At 38.1% G+C, this 21,066-nt stretch overlaps 1 protein-coding gene across 2 annotated transcripts in view; it reads right to left on the bottom strand.

Annotated features, from left to right (window-relative positions):
• LOC107561033 (neuronal-specific septin-3-like) overlaps positions 1–21,066 on the bottom strand; it is a 122,149-nt gene that overhangs the window by 8,650 nt on the left and 92,433 nt on the right. For both annotated transcript variants that reach the window (XM_016245365.1, XM_016245366.1), the window contains 5 exons: positions 12,896–13,069; positions 9,956–10,084; positions 9,702–9,783; positions 9,464–9,601; positions 4,231–4,348 (listed from right to left, as the gene is read on the bottom strand). In XM_016245365.1, coding sequence (XP_016100851.1) covers positions 4,231–4,348; positions 9,464–9,601; positions 9,702–9,783; positions 9,956–10,084; positions 12,896–13,069 — 641 coding nt within the window. The remainder of the gene's footprint in view (positions 1–4,230; positions 4,349–9,463; positions 9,602–9,701; positions 9,784–9,955; positions 10,085–12,895; positions 13,070–21,066) is intronic.

Raw genomic sequence — 21,066 nt, 5'->3', positions numbered from 1 at the left:
GGGGAACAGGGTCACATCACAGGAGAGTGAACTGCCTGTCAGAAATCATAGCACGTCAGCTGTCTTAACCGCGGCTTGTGTACTGCATCATCACTGTGTCTGTCACGCAACTCTGTTGCCATTTCGGGCTTGAACTGATGGTAAAACTAACGACATTATTAACTGTCTTGATATTTACTTTGAAAGCTGAAGCTCGCGATTATGGTAAGGGGCGTTACATTTCCGACGCGTACTAGTGGTGTTCGGCCAATCACAATGCACTGGGTCAGCTGGCCAATCAGAGCAGACTGCGCTTGTCAAAGGAGGGGGCTTTGTTGAAAACGACGTGTTTGAGGGAGGCGGGGCATAGAGGACCTACAATAATGTACAATATTTGAAAAAGAATGTGTTTTTTGAACATTAAAGCATGTCAACATATTCTGTTATACCAAATACACAAAATAATGATCTTTAAAATAGCATAACATGACGCCTTTAACTCAAAATTACAAGTTTTGTAACATTGGTAACTTATGTTACTGTAATGGTGAATGACGTCACCCTTCGAATATGGCGGACGGCTTACGTATGGCGGCCCATAGTAACAGTCGCTAATGAGGCATCTACGTATACATATCTATGGACCGCCATATTCGAAGGGTCAACTATGTTCATGAAGCTCCAGGAAATCCCTCATATGGACAAAGGCATCCAGATAACGCTGTAACTGAATAAAAAGAAGATAGAAACATTTTGAATGATAAAACATTAAGACAATAAACACTTGACTGCGACAATGTATTGTTTATCTGTGTTCTTCAAGCCATCTTGGGTATTTTCATATTATGTAAATTTATAATCAATTGCTAATCGACAGCCTTTTTTTTACAGTTTAGAATATATTTTCTGCCTCATGCTGTGATAAGAAGCCACATCACATGACAAAAGGAAGTTAACAAACACTCGGATGATGTTGTGGAGTAAAAACATGTTCTCTTTTGTTGGACAGCAGGTTTAGAAACGCTTCTACAAGTCATTACAGCGAAGATGTTTGGCGTGTGTTGTTTTTTCAAATGCACGTTATAAGTGGGGAGGCGTTTCTTCATCTCAGGACATGAACTCACGGATCCATACAGAGTCAGTTCGGAGAGAAATAAAAAGCTGAAATTATTTAAAGAGGTCATATGACGTTGCTAAAAAAGAACATTATTTTGTGTATTTGGTGTAATGAAATGTGTTGATTTTTACAAAGCTCATCGTTCTGAAAAGCGAGGTGTGCTCTGATTGGTCAGCTATACAGTGCGTTGTGATTGGGCGAATTCCTCAAGCGTGTGACGGAAATGTTACACCCCTACCATACTGTGATGCTGTGTGAAGAGACAAAACCAATAAAACCCATTACAAACGAGGCATTTGTAGCATCCAGTGGGGACATAATTACGGATTATAATGTCTTATATTGTCTTTTTACGCGTTGCGTTGCGTATCGAGCCGCGAAAACATAAAACCATGTCTGCATTTGTGATCGGAGAAATGACAAACAACAAGCGCTACTCTACACGGCTCAAAACTCGCGTTTAAATCATCAGTGGTAGTGTTGGCCGATATGCTCAATTTTCATATCGTCCTATCGTCAGCCTGTGAGATCGCCGATATTATCGTGCTAATTTATGTAATTATTTACTTAGTTTCATTGCGAGAAAGTGAACCAACTCCAGCATAAGGCTAAAAGCAGCCTAATGTTTTTAATATGACTGAATTTGTATTTAACATGATAACAAATTAATAGAAACATCGTAAGTTACTAATTATAATGCTTACATTTCCTCAGTTATTCAAAAATCAGCTACAGAAAACGAGCAAAGAACATTATAACTTACATTACCATTATAACTTACGCCTTCTTTCTCTGTGTGAACATTTGGGCGGTGTTATGCAAATCTTCCCACACAGTGACGTAGACATGTGGGGGCGAGTTTAAACGAGGCATTTTAGGAGGGCGTGGACGAGTCTTAACTTTTATAAAGAATATCTCTTTGGGTTTGAGACTTTAGGCTTTGCAACTTCAGGGATCTTATCTATTCATGAACAGCTTTTAACACTCCAAAGAGAAAGGAAAACTTGAAATCCCATCATATGACCCCTTTAAATGCAAAACCAAGAAAAAAATAAATAAGTAACGACTACTGTACTGTGCTCGCTTGAGAAATCAGTCAGATGGCGATCGAGTGGGTTTTTGTGTTGCTGCCGATTTGCTGTCTCTTTTTATTGATAGGCCTTCCACATTTGTCAATCATTCTCGCTTGCTACTTCAGCAGCCATATCACCCTGCAGCCCAAGACTGGTTGCCCACTGAAGCTAAGCAGGGTTGAGCCTGATCAGTACCTGGATGGGAGACCTGGGGTAAACTAGATTGCAGCTGGAAGAGGTGTTAGTGAGGCCAGCAGGGGGTGCTCACCCTGTGGTCTGTGTGGGTCCTAACGCCCCAGTGTAGTGACGGGGACACTATACTGACAAAAAGCACCGTCTTTCAGATGAGACGTTAAACCGAGGTCCTCTCTGTGGTCATTAAAAATCCCAGGATGTCCTTCGAAAAGGAGTAGGGGTGTAACCTGGCCAAATTCGCCTATTGGCCTCTGACCATCATGGCCTCCTAACCATCCATCATGGCCTCCTAACCATCCCCATATCTGCTGATTGACTTCATCACTCTGTCTACTTTCCACCAATAAGCTAGTGTGTGGTGGGCGTTCTGGCGCACTATGGCTGCCGTCGCATCATCCAGGTGAATGCTGCACACTGGTGGCGGTTGAGGAGATTCCCCCTTTCTATGTAAAGCGCTATATAAATGTAAGGAAATTATTATTATTATTATTTGGGGAATGAAGCCAGCGCTCTGATTGGCCAAACTCTTCTTCTTTTGCTGTTGCTTGATTTAAGTACAGCGCATGGCGCAACCAGGTTTTTGCATAGTTTACGGTGACAAATCGTACCAGCGTACTTTGAGGTCAAAATGCTTGCCCGCTACTCAAAATGCGTACAGGTTGGCAGGTCTGTGTTTCTGCTGCATTTGTGGCAAACCTCAAATTACTGTACCAATTCCAGCTGCCCACTGCTGGATCTATCCTGTAAACCGCCTCTATCAGCCTGTGAAGTTCTGCCAAGTTACAACTTAAGTTGAGGTCAAATAAAACACAAAGTGCTTCACCGGCCCCTGAACCCAAAAACGATTCAACACAAAATTACTCAACCAGATCCAGGGCTTTTCCTACATTATTAAGAATGTCCAAGCAGGATTGAATATATTCTCCCACATCGATTCTACAAATTATGGGTGGTTATAGAAATTCCTTTCAAAGAGAGAGAAAAAACTAATTCTATATTATTCTTTTATAGAAAATAAATAATTTAAAAAGTAATAGGCTATAGCATATTATGAATATAGTGAAATGTTAAAGGGTGTTGTTAAGCATGTGCCACAGAATTTATTTAAAAATATATATTTTATCAAGTAAGGCATGAAGCACAGCTCACACAGAAATCACTTTCAAACCAAGCAGTTTTCTGTTAGTCAATGCAATGAATCCGCATTACCAGCCTTTTACAAAATCTGGTTACAACCTGTTGCAACATCGGTGTAGGAAAATCTTTCGGCTTCATGCAAAATTCCCAGTCACATAGATTTCTATTTAAATAAGATTTCACCCACAAAAATTTGCTGAACAATGGTAAATGTGACTGAACCATCATGTATTTCAAAACGCTAGAAAACCAGCAACCTCTCAGCAGCTAGGACTGGAACAGTATTGTATCAAATATATACACATGCCTACGGTTTAGTCTGCTACTGTTACAGAAGTTTAAGAAATGTCATGAGAAATGCCCAGAAGGGAAGTGTTTTGCACCAATTCACACCATCAGGAAGGCGATTCCCACAGATATTTACACAGAGATTTACACAGAAATTGTGTGATGGCAGTTTGTATTGAGGTTAAATGCTTGAAAAATCATTGTTCAACTGGTGTAGCCTCTGGATGAGTGAGGCAAAATGTCTTCAAATTAATGGAAAACATAGATGCTCTCAAATAAATTTATGTAATTCTATTATAACCTTGGTGACGGATACAGACAAGATGAAAAGGACCCCCACCAGCATTTTACAAGGTGAGGCTTTGAAAAGATCGAATAAAACCTCTCATCATACGGTTGAAAGAGATTCATTATCTACAAGCAGAGAGATGAATTGCTCACCTTCTGTTTGAAGAAGTCTCTCTCCTCCAGGGTGAGTGTGTCTGCCTTGGCGATAACAGGAACGATGTTCACCACTTTACTTAGGTGTCTCATAAACTCAATGTCAATTGGCCGCAAACTAAAACAGAGAAGACAGCAAAGCAAAGCAGTCAGACCCAAAATGGATGAATTAAAAATCATGAAGTAAAGTGTTAAATAGAATGGTCTCTATTCAATAACATTTAAAACTGTACAGTGTAACACTTACTTCAAGCTTTAGTATCACACTCTAATACTGTAGGTGCAGCACGAATAATCACGGCATTGAAAGACTGACCAATATGGAGAATATGGGTTAAAAATGGAACAAATATATATGTAATTATTTATTCACCCTAATATTATTCTTATTTTGTTATGTGGATCTCAAAAGGAGATTTTAGCAGAAAGTATGAAAAGGAGAAAAATTAAATAAAAATAAATGTTGTGGTCTGTAGCGGAAAGAAAATCATACGAGTTTTGGAACAACATGGGGTAAGTAAATTATAACAAAATGTACTGTACATTTTTGGGTGAACTATGCCCTTAAGGATATGTTGAACTTTCTTCAGTGCTTGTGACTTTGCATTACTGCATTACAGAATTGTAAATTTTGCTTTATATATGATATAAATATTACATGTATATATTATACATATATTTTTGTATTATATATCCTATATCATAAAGATTTTAATAATACATATTTTTCAGTTTGAATTATCAATAAATAACATGCTATCAAACACATGGCATATGGGCTATTTCAAGATAATTTAGCTGTATTATAAAGTTTTGGTATTGGTCAGAATAAAGGTAAATACTACATTATATTTAATAAATCGACTTCTATGTGAACACTGTATTTCTCACAATGCTCAAATTTGTTATCTGTATACTTATTTTGTTGAGCCAACAATATTTGTTGAAGTAAAATCATCTTCCTGTCATTCCAAATCACATTTCTAATTTAATGTCCACTGGGTTGGACAACAATTTCACTTTGGGCAGTCAATTTCCTTGTGTAATTTACTTCAGTTTACTTACTCATGTACTGTATATTTGAAAGGAAACTTAATACATCATCAGATGCACATAACTTGCACAAGCCCTGGCATAGGAAAAGCCAATTTGATATTGCAATCCTACCCCCATCTTTTGGTCTCATAATTCTTTCAGAGAGGAAGGAGTCACCATTGTGGTGGACACTTCTTGTTTTACTTCCCGTTTCCCACAAAACCACATGGAGATGGCTAGCCACCAGAGTGCCACATCCACTAATGAGATTATAAAAGTTCCCACAAGGTCTCAAAGCATCTGTTTGAAACTTTCAAGAATAAACATCATGGCAAATTTGCAGCCAGTGGTGACATCTGAACCTGGGCTTTGATCAACAACTAAAGGATTTATGGTTCGTTTCTACTTTTCTGAAAACAAGAAATTTGAAACTTAAATAAATACATCTAATTTTACATGCTAGTGCATCCCACTGCTGATACTTAATAATCAGGGCTGCATTTGTTTTTCCATAGAACGTCCTCATTGTGGAATTGGCACAGTAACCAACAAAAATGCACAGCTATATGTACATTAACATTCTGCAAAAGAGGTTTTGTAGGAATTACTTACTTCCTGGTGAACTAACCCATTACATTTGCAAAGGAGTTATGCTATTGTCATGGTCGCCATATGGGATATCTTATTAATATGACATATTAAGACAGAGTACAGTTGAACAGTTAACAGACGTGAGCCCACACTGCACTATCCAGTCAGTAACCATGCTGTCCCATTGTACCTCACAGAAAACTAGTCTGCATTTTGTGGTTCAAGTTAAATTAAATGTGCATTATTTTAACAGATCACCAGGGTTGTAAATGTCATTTGACTAATTAATCAAATTAAATATGACAGCTATGTCCATGAAGACTGATTGGCTGATGACAAACAATTCAAAGTTTTGTGGCTCCACACTTATTTCCGCCTATGCTTTTGAGGTGAATGTGACTGTTTCTAAGACAACATTTCAAATGCAGAAACTACAGTCTGTGTGCTACTCATGCTATGTGACATATGACAAGACAAGCAGCTGTTCAGATATCTTACAAGCATGCAGCAGCTGCGAGACAGTGTCTAATAACAGTGTGCACACACATCAACACAAACTTGTGGAAGGAAATACCCTCTTTAAAAAAAACTTAGCCCTGCCCTCCCCCAACCTTCCTCTCCCCTGTGCAGACACTTCACACACATCATACACATACAGTGCTGTGAAAACGTTTTTGCCCCCTTCCTGTTTTTTAAATCTTTTGCATATTTCTCACACTTCAGAGTGGTCTCTGAAAAAGATTCAGATCATCAAACAATTTTTAATATTACACAAAGATAATGCAAGTAAATACAAAATGCATTTTTTAAATGATGATTTCATTTATTAAGGGAAAACAGCTGTCCAAACCTACGTGGCACAAACATGCAAAAAAATAAGAAATCAGGAAGGGGGCCAACACTTTTTCACACCACTGTATATAACTATAAAATGAGAAAGCAAAAAAAAAAAAAAAACTCACAGGACCACACAGTGTAATTTCCCCATGGCCCCATGGCCCCATCGCACTCACACACTCAAACACTGGTTTGCATGACTCCCATTTATGCAAGCGAGTTAGAAAACTATGGCAGACAAAAGGAGAGGGATAAAAGATATACAGTATATTCACACCTGATATTAAGATGCATTTTGTTTACAAGAGGTCCGTTTATGCTTGGTAGGTGTCTCATTTAACCACTTCTGATCGGATTGTGAAGAAAGGTGTGAATTCCATGACTAACTATATCAATTACTATGAGTTTTATTGATGTATTTTTTTACAATTATTTTGTAAGTTCCTGTATTAACTGAATCATCCAAATATAAAAAAGCTGAACATAACAGCACATAAGTGCAAAACTTGCAGTGGTTCATTGACAGCTGAGTAGGTGGCCAATCACTGTTCACCAGGATGCATTAAGATGGATTAGTATTTTATCCTACTAAGGTGGTGGTCCAATGCACCGATATCGGTATCGGGCCGATACTGAGCTCCTGTACTCGTACTCGTTAAAATGATCCGATACCAAACGCCGATACCACACAGCATGTGTTAAGTGCCATATTCAGACAATGAAACACTGACAACAGAACAACAGACAGCAGAATGGAGTTATTAGATATTAAGGATGTCTACGAAGTATATGTATGCAATGAATATAATGTTAAACATTCAGTAGTAACGCCTGTATAGCTGATGTGCTCGAGTTGATAAGCAAAGCGCACTGAGTGGATTGAGCACGCGGCGGCGCAGATGCGCGAGCTTGTCGAGTGAATATACCTTTCTCACAGACATCACTGGAAAGTTTGTAGTTTGGAAGGATACGTCAAAAACAAGTAAATAAAACAAGTTACTTAATGGTAGGGAGAGAGAGAGAGAGAGCGCAATTCTGTTGTGTGATATTTGATGTTTACTCTCTTAGCACACGCATCATTTGGATTAAAACTAAATCATAAAAAATAAGACCATTTATATGGGCATTCACTATAAATGTCATTTATTTTTTACCTTAGGCATACACGACTTTCTGGCGAAAGTGAATCTAGCAGCTTGTGTGAAATGCGCTAGGCTGTACTATTCTGCATCAGTACAAATACGTGCACACGTTGCGCGTGTTTTGCTTGCTTGATTGTTTCTGCATTATATGAGTGGCTTTGGAAAATGAATCGCAGCACATTTCAGATGAAAAAAAACGTGACTTCTATTTCTGAAAATATCACAGTTAGGAGATTTATAACGAGTGGTTCCCTGCATTATTACAGCAAAGCGCGTGATTACAGTACTAAGCTGCTGCAATGGAGCAGCTCTAATGCTATTAAATTAAAGATGATGTACCATAGAGCAAAAAATTAACAGTGAAAGTAACAAAAACTTGTAAAATACATTTTAATGGGCATAATTAAGTGTGAAAATAACAGAAGGACATACAGTCAAACCAAAAATTATTCAGAGACCAGATATAATTTTTTATATTTTTTTACTAGTGGGTGCAGGACACTATAGTTCATTTATGTAAGTGGGGATAGCAAAATAAAGTAAACTGTGACAAATTATACCCAAAAATTCTTCATACAGTGGACTACCAGTAAAACTGATACAAATTTGGGACCAAAAATTATTCAGACCGAGTCTGGGAAAAAAAAAAATGAAGTTCAGGTTTGCATGAAGCACCCAGCTTGCAACTATCAATACTTAGTCGGACAACCCTTAGCCTTAATGGCAGCATGCCCAGGAGACTATAAGCTGTCATTAAGGCTAAGGGTTGTCCGACTAAGTATTGATAGTTGTGTAAATACTGTCATACTAACAGCTGTCTAATTTTTGGTTAATTGTAATCCATTACATACCTTTCTATCAAAGTTATCTAACATTATCAAGCTGAATTTGTTCTGACTCTGTTTAACTCGGAGTTCTTGTTATATTTTATTACCATTTTCTAAACTATAGCGAATAAACTGTGATAATGTGAGAAATGTTGAAGGTGTCTGAATAAATTTAGGTTTGACTGTATCTATTTGATAAATAATGTTAACCAACTAACATTATACATACTTTTTCGTTTCTGTACCCAATATTTAAAAAATTTACAAATGCAATAAAAATATTGGTATCGGTACTCGGTATCGGCAAGTACCAAAAATAAAAGTATCGGTATCGGGTGAGTACTGGAAAAAGTGGTATCGGTGCATCCCTAGTAAAAAGTCAGAAGCTGAGAAAAAAACTTTAGCTTCAGGTCAGAAGCTGTATAAAAATAAGAGATTGGAAATTTTCTGAGGACTTTATCAAACATAATATACATACATACATATATATATATATATAAAACCCTTTTTATGATGATTTTCACTTGAGCATGCAAAGTTTAATGAGCTTGCATTTTAAGTTGAGATTAAGTTGCATTTTGAGCATTAATATTACAGAATAGCGATGTACTGTAGAACTTCCAGAGTTTGTCAAACTTGCAGTTTTTTGAGCAAACTGAAAATTTTATATAGTTACTACTATGCACCAAAGCAAGTTGTATATACTCTTTGAAATGGAAGATGCTTCACAAAAGAGAATCACTCTAATGGTGACTTGAAAATAATGGTGTGTGTGTGTGTGTGTGTGTGTGTGTGTCTCACCAGTGTCCAGTAGGAGGAATAAAATATATGCAGCAGTGGACTCTGGAGTCTGGAATCCTCTTCTTCCTATCAATGTTGATCTCTTCCTGTAAATACTGTTCATACTGTGCATTAATGAACTTCATGATGGGCTGCCAGCTAACAGATAAACAGACAGGGGGACACCAGGAAACACATTAGATATAACAAGACCACAGGTAATCAAAGAAATAGTTGTTTGTATAAAGTTGACACTGACCAGTTCTCATTGTTTATCTGGTCTCCAAAACCTGGAGTGTCAATGACAGTTAGCTTCATTCCCACTCCTTTCTCCTCAATAACTGTATAAAAGATGAGTTTGAAGAGGTGAATATACACAGTGGATAACTAAATTTATGAGTGTTAAATGTGTTAAAATACGTGTTAAAATACGACTTATGTGTTAAAATATGACTTATCCCTCAATGGATAAGCAGGTGTTTGTTTCAGTTTTAGTTCTGTAGGCCTTTGTACCGTGACTGATGGACTTGATCTCGATAGTCTTGGGAATTCGCTCTTCCTCTGTTGTCATGACAGATCTGCGACTCACTTTAGATTTAAAAAGTGTGTTCGTCAACGTGGATTTACCCAGACCACTCTGACCTATACAAAGAAAGAAAGAAAAAAATCAATATTTTAAATTGACACTGGGGATGGCGATTTAACGAGTTAATTTTTATTTTAAATTATACACAAAATTATTTTTATTTTAAATTATACACAAAATTACACAATTATCCCTAGAATGCATGAACCTTCAGGATTACTAGAAGATGACAGGTAAGTGAGTTTGATCAGTGTTGGAGCTACTCTGCAGGACAGTGGACCTCACAGGCCAGAACTGAAAACCCCTGGCCTACTATACAATATTTGGACACAGGGCTGATGTCTGAGACAAATTCTTAATTTAGAGCAAAACGTAATCAGCCTGCCAGGGCAATTTGAACACGTCTTGCTGTTTTTTTAGCATCTTACACCATGAGCAGTGCTTATGACATCTCACACCAAGATACCGCTAGTAAACAGTTCAGCTATGAATTAATCTCCAGACACCTGCATTCGACTCTATTCCGTTGCACTAGATCTAGCTGTTTAGCTGCACATTCAAAATTAACAACCCTAATTCACGTGTTCAAGTAAACAAACAAACAGCCATATATTGTGTGGAGTAAATATGCCAAAGGGACTATGGCACAGTGTGTGTGTGTGTTTTTCTATGTGAGAGTCTGTGTGTAGCATCTTCAATCCCATATGCTGATTTGACCCAACACCTGCCCCCTGGTTCATTCAATGACGCACACACACACGCACAATTCTATCATCGTACTGTGGACTATAAAAGAGCCAGTGTTTCTAGAGGAGGGTCATGGGAGCAGCTTGTTGGATCTCTCATTGACATCCATGTTAAAGCAAGAACAAAGGTTGCAGCTGGAATCAGTTGAGTGGAGCAGCCAGGCAGATGCTTTCACTGCAGAAAGCATTAACAATGTCCGATTGAACATTCTACAGGGATTTTTTTGTTGTTGCATTTTTAACATATTGGCGTGCATGTAAGTAACTGAAAAACCATCCACTATAAAATCCCTGAACGCAACCTCCAACATCTAGGTGTTTGCACAAGTTTGGCGAGGTTCAAGCTTAAAGGTGCTGTATGTAAGTTTTTGACTACTAAAGCATAAAAATACCACAATATGTTTGCAGATATTTAAGAAACATGCTAAGTTAACATACTTGTTTATCTGAAAAACAATGCTACAGTCAGTTATTCTCCTTTGAAAATGTGAATTCCGGGCCGGAATGTCGGTCTCTGTTTTGGTTTGTGAAACCCACCCACTGCCAGTTTACCCAATTGTATTTCGGTACTCCGGATTGCCATTTGGCAGAAAACATAGCATATTTCATTCCATTCATCGTCAAGTGTGCTCGTTCCTGCTGGTGTCGTCAATCTGGCAACCTGTGTCTGAGGAGGAGGGGCCGGGTGAAAAAAACCCTCTCCAATATTTTGAATTTGGACTGCAATACCTAGTTCAACCACTCGGTGTCAATCCTACATATAGCACCTTTAAAAGAGCTGGTATAAGGTAATTATAGTTTGACAACAAACCTCAGAAATCACTCAAAATCACTCTTCAACTGCCAAAAGATCAACCCATGAACAAGCCTTAAATATTATCATAAAGTAGCTACCTATCCATATATTCATTTATCAAAGCACTAGATTAAAACAAACATCAACATGTTCATTCAGAGTGACAAAAGTGTTTGTCTCAGTTATTAAGTCATAAAAGCAAAAGACACCCAGCACTGTCAAGAAACAATCCTTCTAAGATTCTACAAGTAGCTACAGGTTATATGTTCACTTTTACACATTGCCAAGAAAAACAAAATCAGGGATACATACTGCTGGAGAATAATATATCACTCTCCAGGAAGATATTAATTCTTAAAAATAAAGTTGGATCTTGGAGGTGGGTTGGCGGTTTGCTGCCAGGCAATGGGATGGATGGGGGGACAAATGCAGGGCTCGCAAAATCGCTAGCCCGACGACCCGGGGCTATTGTTTTTTCCAGTGGGGCTACCAAAATGTTTCACCACTCTGCCCGACGGGCTATCTTAAATGCAGAGCTCCCACGGGTCCTTAAAAACTCATAAAGTGAGTTGCATCAAACTTGAGGCCTTAAAAAGTTTTAAATATGTTAAATGGTATGTCTTATAAGAAATGTCTTAATTATAATTTCAAGAGGTCTTACAGTTGGGGACGGAAAGCTGTATCTGAACTGTAAATCATGTAATTTTATGGCTCAGCACTGTATGTTACCACAGACATTGTCCAACCCCACTCATACTGTGCTCATTTTACTTGTGCAGCTCTTAAAATTGGTCATACATTGCCTTAAATGTATTTGTAAAAATTCTGCAGACACCCTGTAAATAGTGAAATAAAAGTCCTTCCTTCATATTTGTTAATAAATAATAAATAATACATTTTCGGGCTAGCAAAATCTGAAGAGTACCTGCCCGAAGGGCTACCAGGGATTTAGAAATTTTGCGAGCCCTGAAATGCATCAGTGAATATGGCATATAGGAATAATATAGTCTGAATCTGGAACCAAGGTCATGAATAACAGCCAGTTGAGGTCATTCAGGTCATGCACCACTAGAGGCGAAGTTTTGATAAAAATGTCAGATAGATCCTTATAATTCTAAGATGACGAAATGTTAACTGAATATACATTACATTTATTCTAATACACAAACAGTATTTGTTTGTCCCTTATCAAATGTTTATTTGAACAATCTTGATCTAACTATTTAACCTATTTTATTTCAAGGTTCCAGTGATACTAAATGTGTATTTTGTACATAAGAATGAATGGCACACATCTGTAATTGCACACTGAAACCTCTACTTACCCACTACCATGATGTTAAACTCAAAGCCTTGTTTCATGGCTTTCCTCCTCATTTGCTCCAAGATGGCATCGATGCCCACATAGCCAAACTCACTGCTTGCCTTCTCATTCCGTGCCACAGGCGTCTTTCCTACATCTGCCATATTGCCGTAAAAACTTGTATTGATCTCTGGCCCTAATGAAATTATGAGATACAAACAGAGAGATACAGCCAGTTAGCATTTTCAGTGTATATGGCAACAACTGGCTTAAACATTTTTGCATGTGCAATTTTAATTACATGATCAGTGTCATCTCTCTATTGGTCAACTAACCCAAACAGCAATTTTCAGTTTGTGTAAAAGTCACATGATGCAAATTTAGCTGTCCTGCAGTAAATTTTTTACCTCATGTTTTGAATGTAATGGTATCTAAACTCAAAAAGTCTGATTACTGGTTGCAGTGAAGTTATGCTAATTATTTACAAGTGAGACAATATTGTATTGGTATGTTTCTGTAGAGAGACCAGATGTCAGAACGCATGGAAATAAAGTAGGGCAGAAAACCCACAACACTTAAACGGTTACATCAGATTAACAAAACACATGTAAACATATTAGCAACCCTAACATTTCTTTTCAAAATTTTCCAAAATCACCAATGTTTTACAAATTTTTTTTTTAACAAGCTCTTAATTCCTTAAACACCTGCAGCAAACTAAGCTCTCCTCAAATGATCAATTGCTCATTGTATTTACCAAAATATACTAAAAATGCCAAAACATACATCAAATGATAACCACAAGCTTACCCAAAAGAGGGTATTCAGTTTTGAAAGTTGCTGGATTTGATGATTCAGTAGCTTGAAAAATGTGTGTGACAGAAAGCAAGTGACACACAGTGCAATATGAAAGTGGGAGGGGCAAAGGCAACTGCTTTTCCTTTTTTAACGATGAAATGTGCCTTCCTCTTTTCATAGAACGTCTAGACACTTGCGCAAACTTCAAACAAAAAGCTAAACCCAAATATTCCAGTGGTGTTTTCATAAATAAATAAATAAATAACATGTAAATCATTATAATAAATAATACACCATATCCAGATGATAACGTAAGGTGAATTACTTAACAGCAAAAAAACATAGGCATGTACAATCATAACTTATCAGTTATGAAACACACTATTGCTTCATCGGTTGCCTGAGGTGGAAGCTATGAAATCCTGATCTGTGACTTAACCAAAACAGTCTATGCTGTATGTTAAACATCTGTACATATCATTATTTATTAAGTACAAAGAGAAGGGTTCAATAAAAGACAGAACTGAGAGTGTAGCCAAATTAGGAACAATCTTTCTTTCATATGTTTCAAATATTCTTTTTTTTTCACTTCTATGTTTTTAGGTAAATTTTCATCTCTAAGAAGTCAAGTCAAAACTATCAGTCAGTCAAATACAAATCTGTTTTGCACGTGCTCCTCTGTAACTGATGCACATCACAGATTTAAGAAAGCCGCTTCCTAAAACACTTCAAACACGTCCAAAAACGCTTCAGCCCAAAACACTAGACAGTTACACAGACAACTATCAGCAGCCATGTTTTAGCTAAAGAACAAAACCTATGCCATTTACTGCCATTTAAGTGTGAAGCAGAGAATTAGCAAACTAAACATACTGTGTGCTCATGAGTTTCAGTTTTTGTGTCTTATTCATTTAAATTAGAAACACCATAATGTGACAGGGGCCTCTCACTCTATATATTGTGATCTCATTTTTCACTTGTCACCTAAATATTCATCCTTTAAAACCTCTCAGTGTAAATTTGTGATTTCATATCTGGAATAAATTGGGCCACCAGTTCAGAAAAAAAGCATCTTAAATGTTCTCATTTAGTCTAATATGCACATTACCACGCACTCACACTAAACAGCTCACAAGGCAGCTGTGAAGTTTGAATAACAGGACCCATTTTACTTATCACATATGAAAGCAAATCAGAGGCCATAAAACATATTGGCATAACAAGAGGCAAAATAAGAATCAGGCAAACCACACCCCTCAGGCTCCGCCTTCTACAGCAGGCCCCGCCATCACATCAGTCCCCGGCTCCAAACACTCAATGATTAATGCAGTCTTTTGGTTTGTGTGGAGTTTTTGCAAAAACTCCTTAAAGCCAATTAAAATAAAATGATGGGTCTAGGTAAACCTAACCCATCAACGAGCTTCACCGCTGAAGCCTAGAACTTTCCATCTGCCTCAGAGAAGCCTCATGGTTTACTGTGACTTATATGTTAACCCAACAGTCAATCACATGTGAAATCCGAAATCCACACTTCAACCTTGAGTGAACCACAGTTTTTTAATGCCAAAGAGGAATGTTATCCCTGTAAGTTTAGCCAATTTGGAGAAAGGCTGAGGTTCTACACCAAATCTTGAATTACAATATTAAGTGTGAAGACATTGTGTTTACTGCGCACATATACATGCATACAAAAAAAGAGAAGGAAAATCTACCATGTAAACAGCATGCTCAGAGTATTCCAAATAGTCATTATCTAAGCCAGGACAAGACTTGATTTTTGCTGGCCTGGTGGGTGGAGCAGATCACAATGTGTGGGCATGTTAATTATGGTTTAATACAGAGACACCAACGAGCATTTGTGTCATTGATTACATGACTACACCTCTGCCCCTTCTGCCAACACCTGTTGTGGGCCATCTGCTAAGAAACAAAATGAGGCATGAGAAGGAAAGGGGGCAGTGACACAGGCACACAACCTATTCTTTTAAATAAAAAAAATTCTCAATTAGTTCCTCTTTTGGTTATGCTTTAGCCTACACCCTGTTTAAAATGCAAAGTGCTAAATTTCATATCATAGTCCAAAACGATCGATTCTCAAACTGTCTAGGCACTTTTTAGCACTGGGGAGCCCGAAATCTCTAAATGACTGTTATTAACATACACATAATGCCACATTTTGATTAATGTCAACATTCCTATAGTTCTAGTCCTGGGGGTACATGAGATGACTGAGGGGGGTACGCGAACACAATTCTGAGTTTTGGCAATCATTTAATTCTACCCCAAATTAAAGTAACATTAAACCCGAACATGTATTTCTGACAAGCAAAATGCCGCTTCTAATGTAAAAACAGGAAAATGGGAGTGCCATAAACGGTCAAATACATGATATCCAATCAGTAGGGGTGCTCTGATTGATCACTGTCGGCCGATAATCACGTTGGGATGATTGATCGGTGGTCTCTAATAAGAACCGATCTCAAGCTGATGACGCTGCCGTGAGAGGTTTGGCACGACATGCAGCGGCACCGTCTCAGTCTCTGTCCGGCGCGGGTGAAATAATTATAATATTTCTAAATTAAATAACTTATAAAGTAATTTGAAAACCTTGTGTGAGACGTAATTTCACAAACAGCGTGAGTGAATCACCGCGCTCTCTCTCAAACAGCGTGAGTGAATCACCGCGCTCTCTCTCTCTCTCAAAATACGCAAATGGCTTCAAATCACCACACATTGCTTGTCTATAAGCGAGCTACACGCTGCACAGTTGACACAGGAATTGCCGCGTCTATAAATTGCATTTCTTTTTAATTATTGCCTGTGTTTAACCATTCAGTGCTCGCGCGCTCTCCTGGAGACCGTGCGCTCATGCACACTCGCAGCGCACAACCATAATGCCAGGTTCACATTTCTCCGTTTGCAATGCACACGTGGTGCGTATTTTTCCTCGCTCATGTTAACGGATTAAAGCGTTCACTGCACACGGTTGCGGTCCGGCAGTGCGTTCAGGAGCGGTGCATCTGCTGCAGTGCAGAGATTGTTTACGCACGAGTCTAATTTTGCTGCGCTGCAAGCGCTAAATTAAAGTTACAGGGCATTGTTTGCAGTAAATATGAACATGGATTGACACGAAAATGTAGTAATTACACCATAAATGCATATTATTAAAGTCTACTGTGTTTCACAGTCAACACGTATGGCTTTTTGGCTAGTTTTAAAGGGAAAGAGCCCTTTTAGATAAACAGGGCAAAAATAGATGGCACTCGTGGAAGTTCTTTATGAACCGCAGGATTGCTTGTAATAAAGATTTCAATGCAAATGGAAAGGCAGTAGAGCTGACTATTTCTGTCAATGGTAAGTTTGTGATAACGTAAGAAAAGCAGTTTAAATGTTTTGCCACTTGCTTGAGCAACTTACATAAATATAGAAGTAAATGCAAAAGTAAAAAGCATTGAATAATGTGTTGCTTATATTTATTGTATTTAAACATGTCTGTGAAAGATTGTATTACTGTACTGTCTAAAAAAAAAGAATTGCAATGCTGAAAAAGCACCTTCAGTGACAATGTTTGGATTTGAAATCAAAATAATGGATAAATGTTGTGTTTGTGGTAAATGGCCATGGATCAGTAGCAGACTCCTGTGTGAAAGCACAGTCCGTGCTGCCTCCCCCCCTCACAAGAGACACCTAAGAGGGGAATTCCCCCCATTTTCAAAAATGAAATTCAGGCCCTAAAAATCCTGATTGGAGTATCACTATAAATAGTTATAAATGATAAAAAGAAGGCTTTAAAAAGATCAGTATCGGTGATCGGTATCGGCAGATACTGCTTTCTGTGATCGGCCTCAAAAATCCTGATCGGAGCACCCCTACCAATCAGCTTACCTCATCTTTTGCGTCAAAGCTGACGGCATACACACAAGCAGCGTGCATGTGATAGGATGCCTGCTGAATATGCTGCTTTAGCAAATCGCGCTGCTGTTCAATGTATCTTTAAAGTAGATCTTCACTTAATAGCATGAAGAGCAAATATTGACATGGACTGAGATCCATTTAAAGGGGTCATATGATGCTATTTTAAAGATCATTATTTTGTGTATTTGGTGTAACAGAATATGTTGACATGCTTTAATGTTCAAAAAACACATAATTTTTCAAATACTGTACATGATTGTAGGTCCTCTATGCCCCGCCTCTCTCAAACTTGTCGTTTTCAACAAAGCCCCCTCCTTTGATTAGCAAATACTTAAACTAATAACAAAACATACTTACAGTCGCTGATTCAGAAGCGCCAGATTGTCATAGCAAAGTCGGAATTTACCCTTTTTTAGGTTTCGTCCATAAAATGCATTGCACAAATTCAAACATCTGGGTTATGCTGTTCTGTTGTAAATAAATCTTAACCAATGATTCCTAATTGCATCTACTTCCGGAAGGCCAAATAAAGTGCTTTTGCTTTCATACTGAATCACACAGCGTCTCCCTGACATGGCTGCATCAACACTACTGCTGTTTCTGAAACCACGCCTTCTTTCTTTGCGTGCACATTTGGGCAGCATTATGCTAATATTTCCACATAGTGACGTAGATATGTGGGGGTGTGTTAGAACGAGCCATTTTAGGTAGGTGTGGTTGACTCTTAACTTTTATAAAGAATATCTCTTTGGATTTGAGACTTTAGTCTTTGCAACTTTACAGATCTTCTTTATGCACCAAGAGCTTGTAACACTTCAAAGAGAAAGGAAAACTTGAAATCGCATCATATGACCCCTTTAAAACTCTCTTCGATACAGACACACTCTGTGTGTGTTATTGTTTTAATGTTTAAGATATGAGCAAGAATGCAAATTTCCCTGAATATCCAAATTATGGCAAATGTGCCATACATTTTTACAACAGTTCAACAAAAAACTTATTTGACATATTTGAAACAGAATATTGTCATGTTTGTTCTATTTTGCAATGAAATCAATCCGTATCATCTGGTGTGCGTCTCCAAGCAACATACAGCGGTGTTTCATTAGTGAACAAATCTGCAGCTTTGGACGATTTGATTAATAACCCATTCTTAACTACAGCACTTTGCTTCATTACTGAACGAATGAATGAATGACGCGACACCTGACTCATTAAGACAGCAACTTGATGCCACCTTGGCGGTTTTATTTTTAAATCTACAAGTGTTGTGTATGTGTTTGAATATCTATAGGCTTCCAACAACTTGTTTTTCTCGTTTTCTTTCAGCTTGTTATCAGAGTGACATTTGTGTGCTTGCTGGAGGAGCCATCTGGAAGCTGCCCACACACATGTGAGAGCCGCTCTGAGCTCTGCTTCTGACTCACACACACACACACACACTCAGACGCACTACCCACACATTTGCACACGCTGCAAATATTTAAGCCCCAGTGGCTTCCAGAAACAGCTAATATCTGACATTTAAAGTGAGTATATGTGTGTGAAGACAGTCATCATTTCTCTGTCACAAAAAGCTTAAACCATACCTCACAGTGATACATGCACTTGCTGACTGAACCTACACACACCATTAGATGGACTACTGCAGTCAACATGGATAGGAATAGAAACAGACAGATAGAGAGACAACTAAACCCAGAGATCTGATAGACAGCAGCATGCATCAGTCTAAAACACACAAGCAGATCATATTACTAAATCACAGTAACAGAACACTTATCATATGTAAAGAAGCTGCCTTTCTCTCTGTCAGAACTAGTGTCGGGCTGTAGGATATTCAGAATTGGCAGTGTTGTTAGTATTAATCAGTGATGGGAATAACGGCGTTATAAATAAACTGCGTTATTTTTTTCAGTAACTACTAATCAAACGAATTACTGCTTATCCCATTACCGTTACTCTGATCTTATATTGTTCTTATAATCTTATATTATTATAATTACATTTTTCAGTTCATCTTGAATGGATGCACAGCGCACCTGTGTTTGATGAACCGTAAACTCTAGTGTGACGCGCACGACTCGCCGTCGCTTTGTCTCACACACGCAGAGAGAGAGAGAGAGAGAGAGAGAGAGAGAGAGAGAATTGACACACTACATGTAGGCCTAAACGATATTCTTTGTTGTAGCGTTCCTTTGGAGTTCTTCAGCTTTTAAGAACTGCCGCTTTCTCCGGTATTAGACGGAACTAATGCGCAAACCGCAATCTCATTGGCTGGCGCTCACCTATTATCGTCCCTGTTTTGCGAATCAGTTCGAGCGAACACACGCAACCTTATTAATATTCATGAATCCAGCAGCTCATTAATCCTTAATGCGTTTTATATTGTTCTTATTAGTAGAATTTGTATCATCATTATCTTATCAGTCTTTTTGTTAGTTATTTCCCAATTTTTTTTTTACAGACACAACACTGAATGACCAAAAAAGCACCACCACCAGTCCTAAGTTCAGTTAAAATGACTAATATGCATTCATACATGGTTATCAAGTTTGAATTGTGATTAGGGTTGGGCGATGTCTACAAAATTGGCATCGGACTATGTCAACAGTGAAACATCGCGATGGACGATGACATCGGCGGGGGCGGGGGCGAGGGGTGCCTGAAGCTGAATCCTTATAAAGGAAAACACCATTCCTAACACCGTTTCTACACCGGACACAAGCGGTGCGGCGTGACAAAATACTATAGAACCACTGATCTATAACAGAGATTTATTATATATAGATCAGTCTATAGAACTCATTATAATCAGTGACGCTGTCTACACTGGATGTGGCGCGACACGACAAATCGACAGTAAACTGCTGCCACGTTCTATTTATGACGTGCTGACACAAATTTCAAATGATTTTCAACGGTCGCATTGTCACATCCAGTATAGACAGACTTTAGCTGATGCGGCGCGACACGACAAATCGACAGTAAACTGCTGCCACGTTCTATTTATGACGTGCTGACACAAATTTCAAATGATTTTCAACGGTCGCATTGTCACATCCAGTATAGACAGACTTTAGCTGATGCGGCGCGACACGACAACTGTTGCGTCTGGTGTAGACACGGTGTAAAGGTTGCCTGTTACATTACAGTAAATACAATTTCACTTACCACATAAACAGAGTAAGGAGAGATGCCGGCTCAACATTGTGATTTCTATCAGCCATCGGCAATGGACGATGACATCGTCTATCGGCCCAACCCTAATTGTGATTACTAAAGTTCTATCATTAAATAATACTTGATTATCATATTATAGTGCTTGACTGACTGATGTTAAGAGTGTATATCTGAAATATCTTTCAGATATTTAAAAAACTGTGCCATTTTACAAACATACATATATATATATATATATATATATATATATATATATTTATCTCTGTCTGGCGAGTAAACTAAAAAATGTACTAGCCA

Source organism: Sinocyclocheilus grahami, unplaced genomic scaffold (assembly GCF_001515645.1).
Source record: "Sinocyclocheilus grahami isolate Dianchi unplaced genomic scaffold, SAMN03320097.WGS_v1.1 scaffold752.1, whole genome shotgun sequence".
Classification (NCBI taxonomy): Eukaryota; Metazoa; Chordata; class Actinopteri; order Cypriniformes; family Cyprinidae; genus Sinocyclocheilus; species Sinocyclocheilus grahami.
This window is presented reverse-complemented; position numbering and strand designations above follow the sequence as displayed.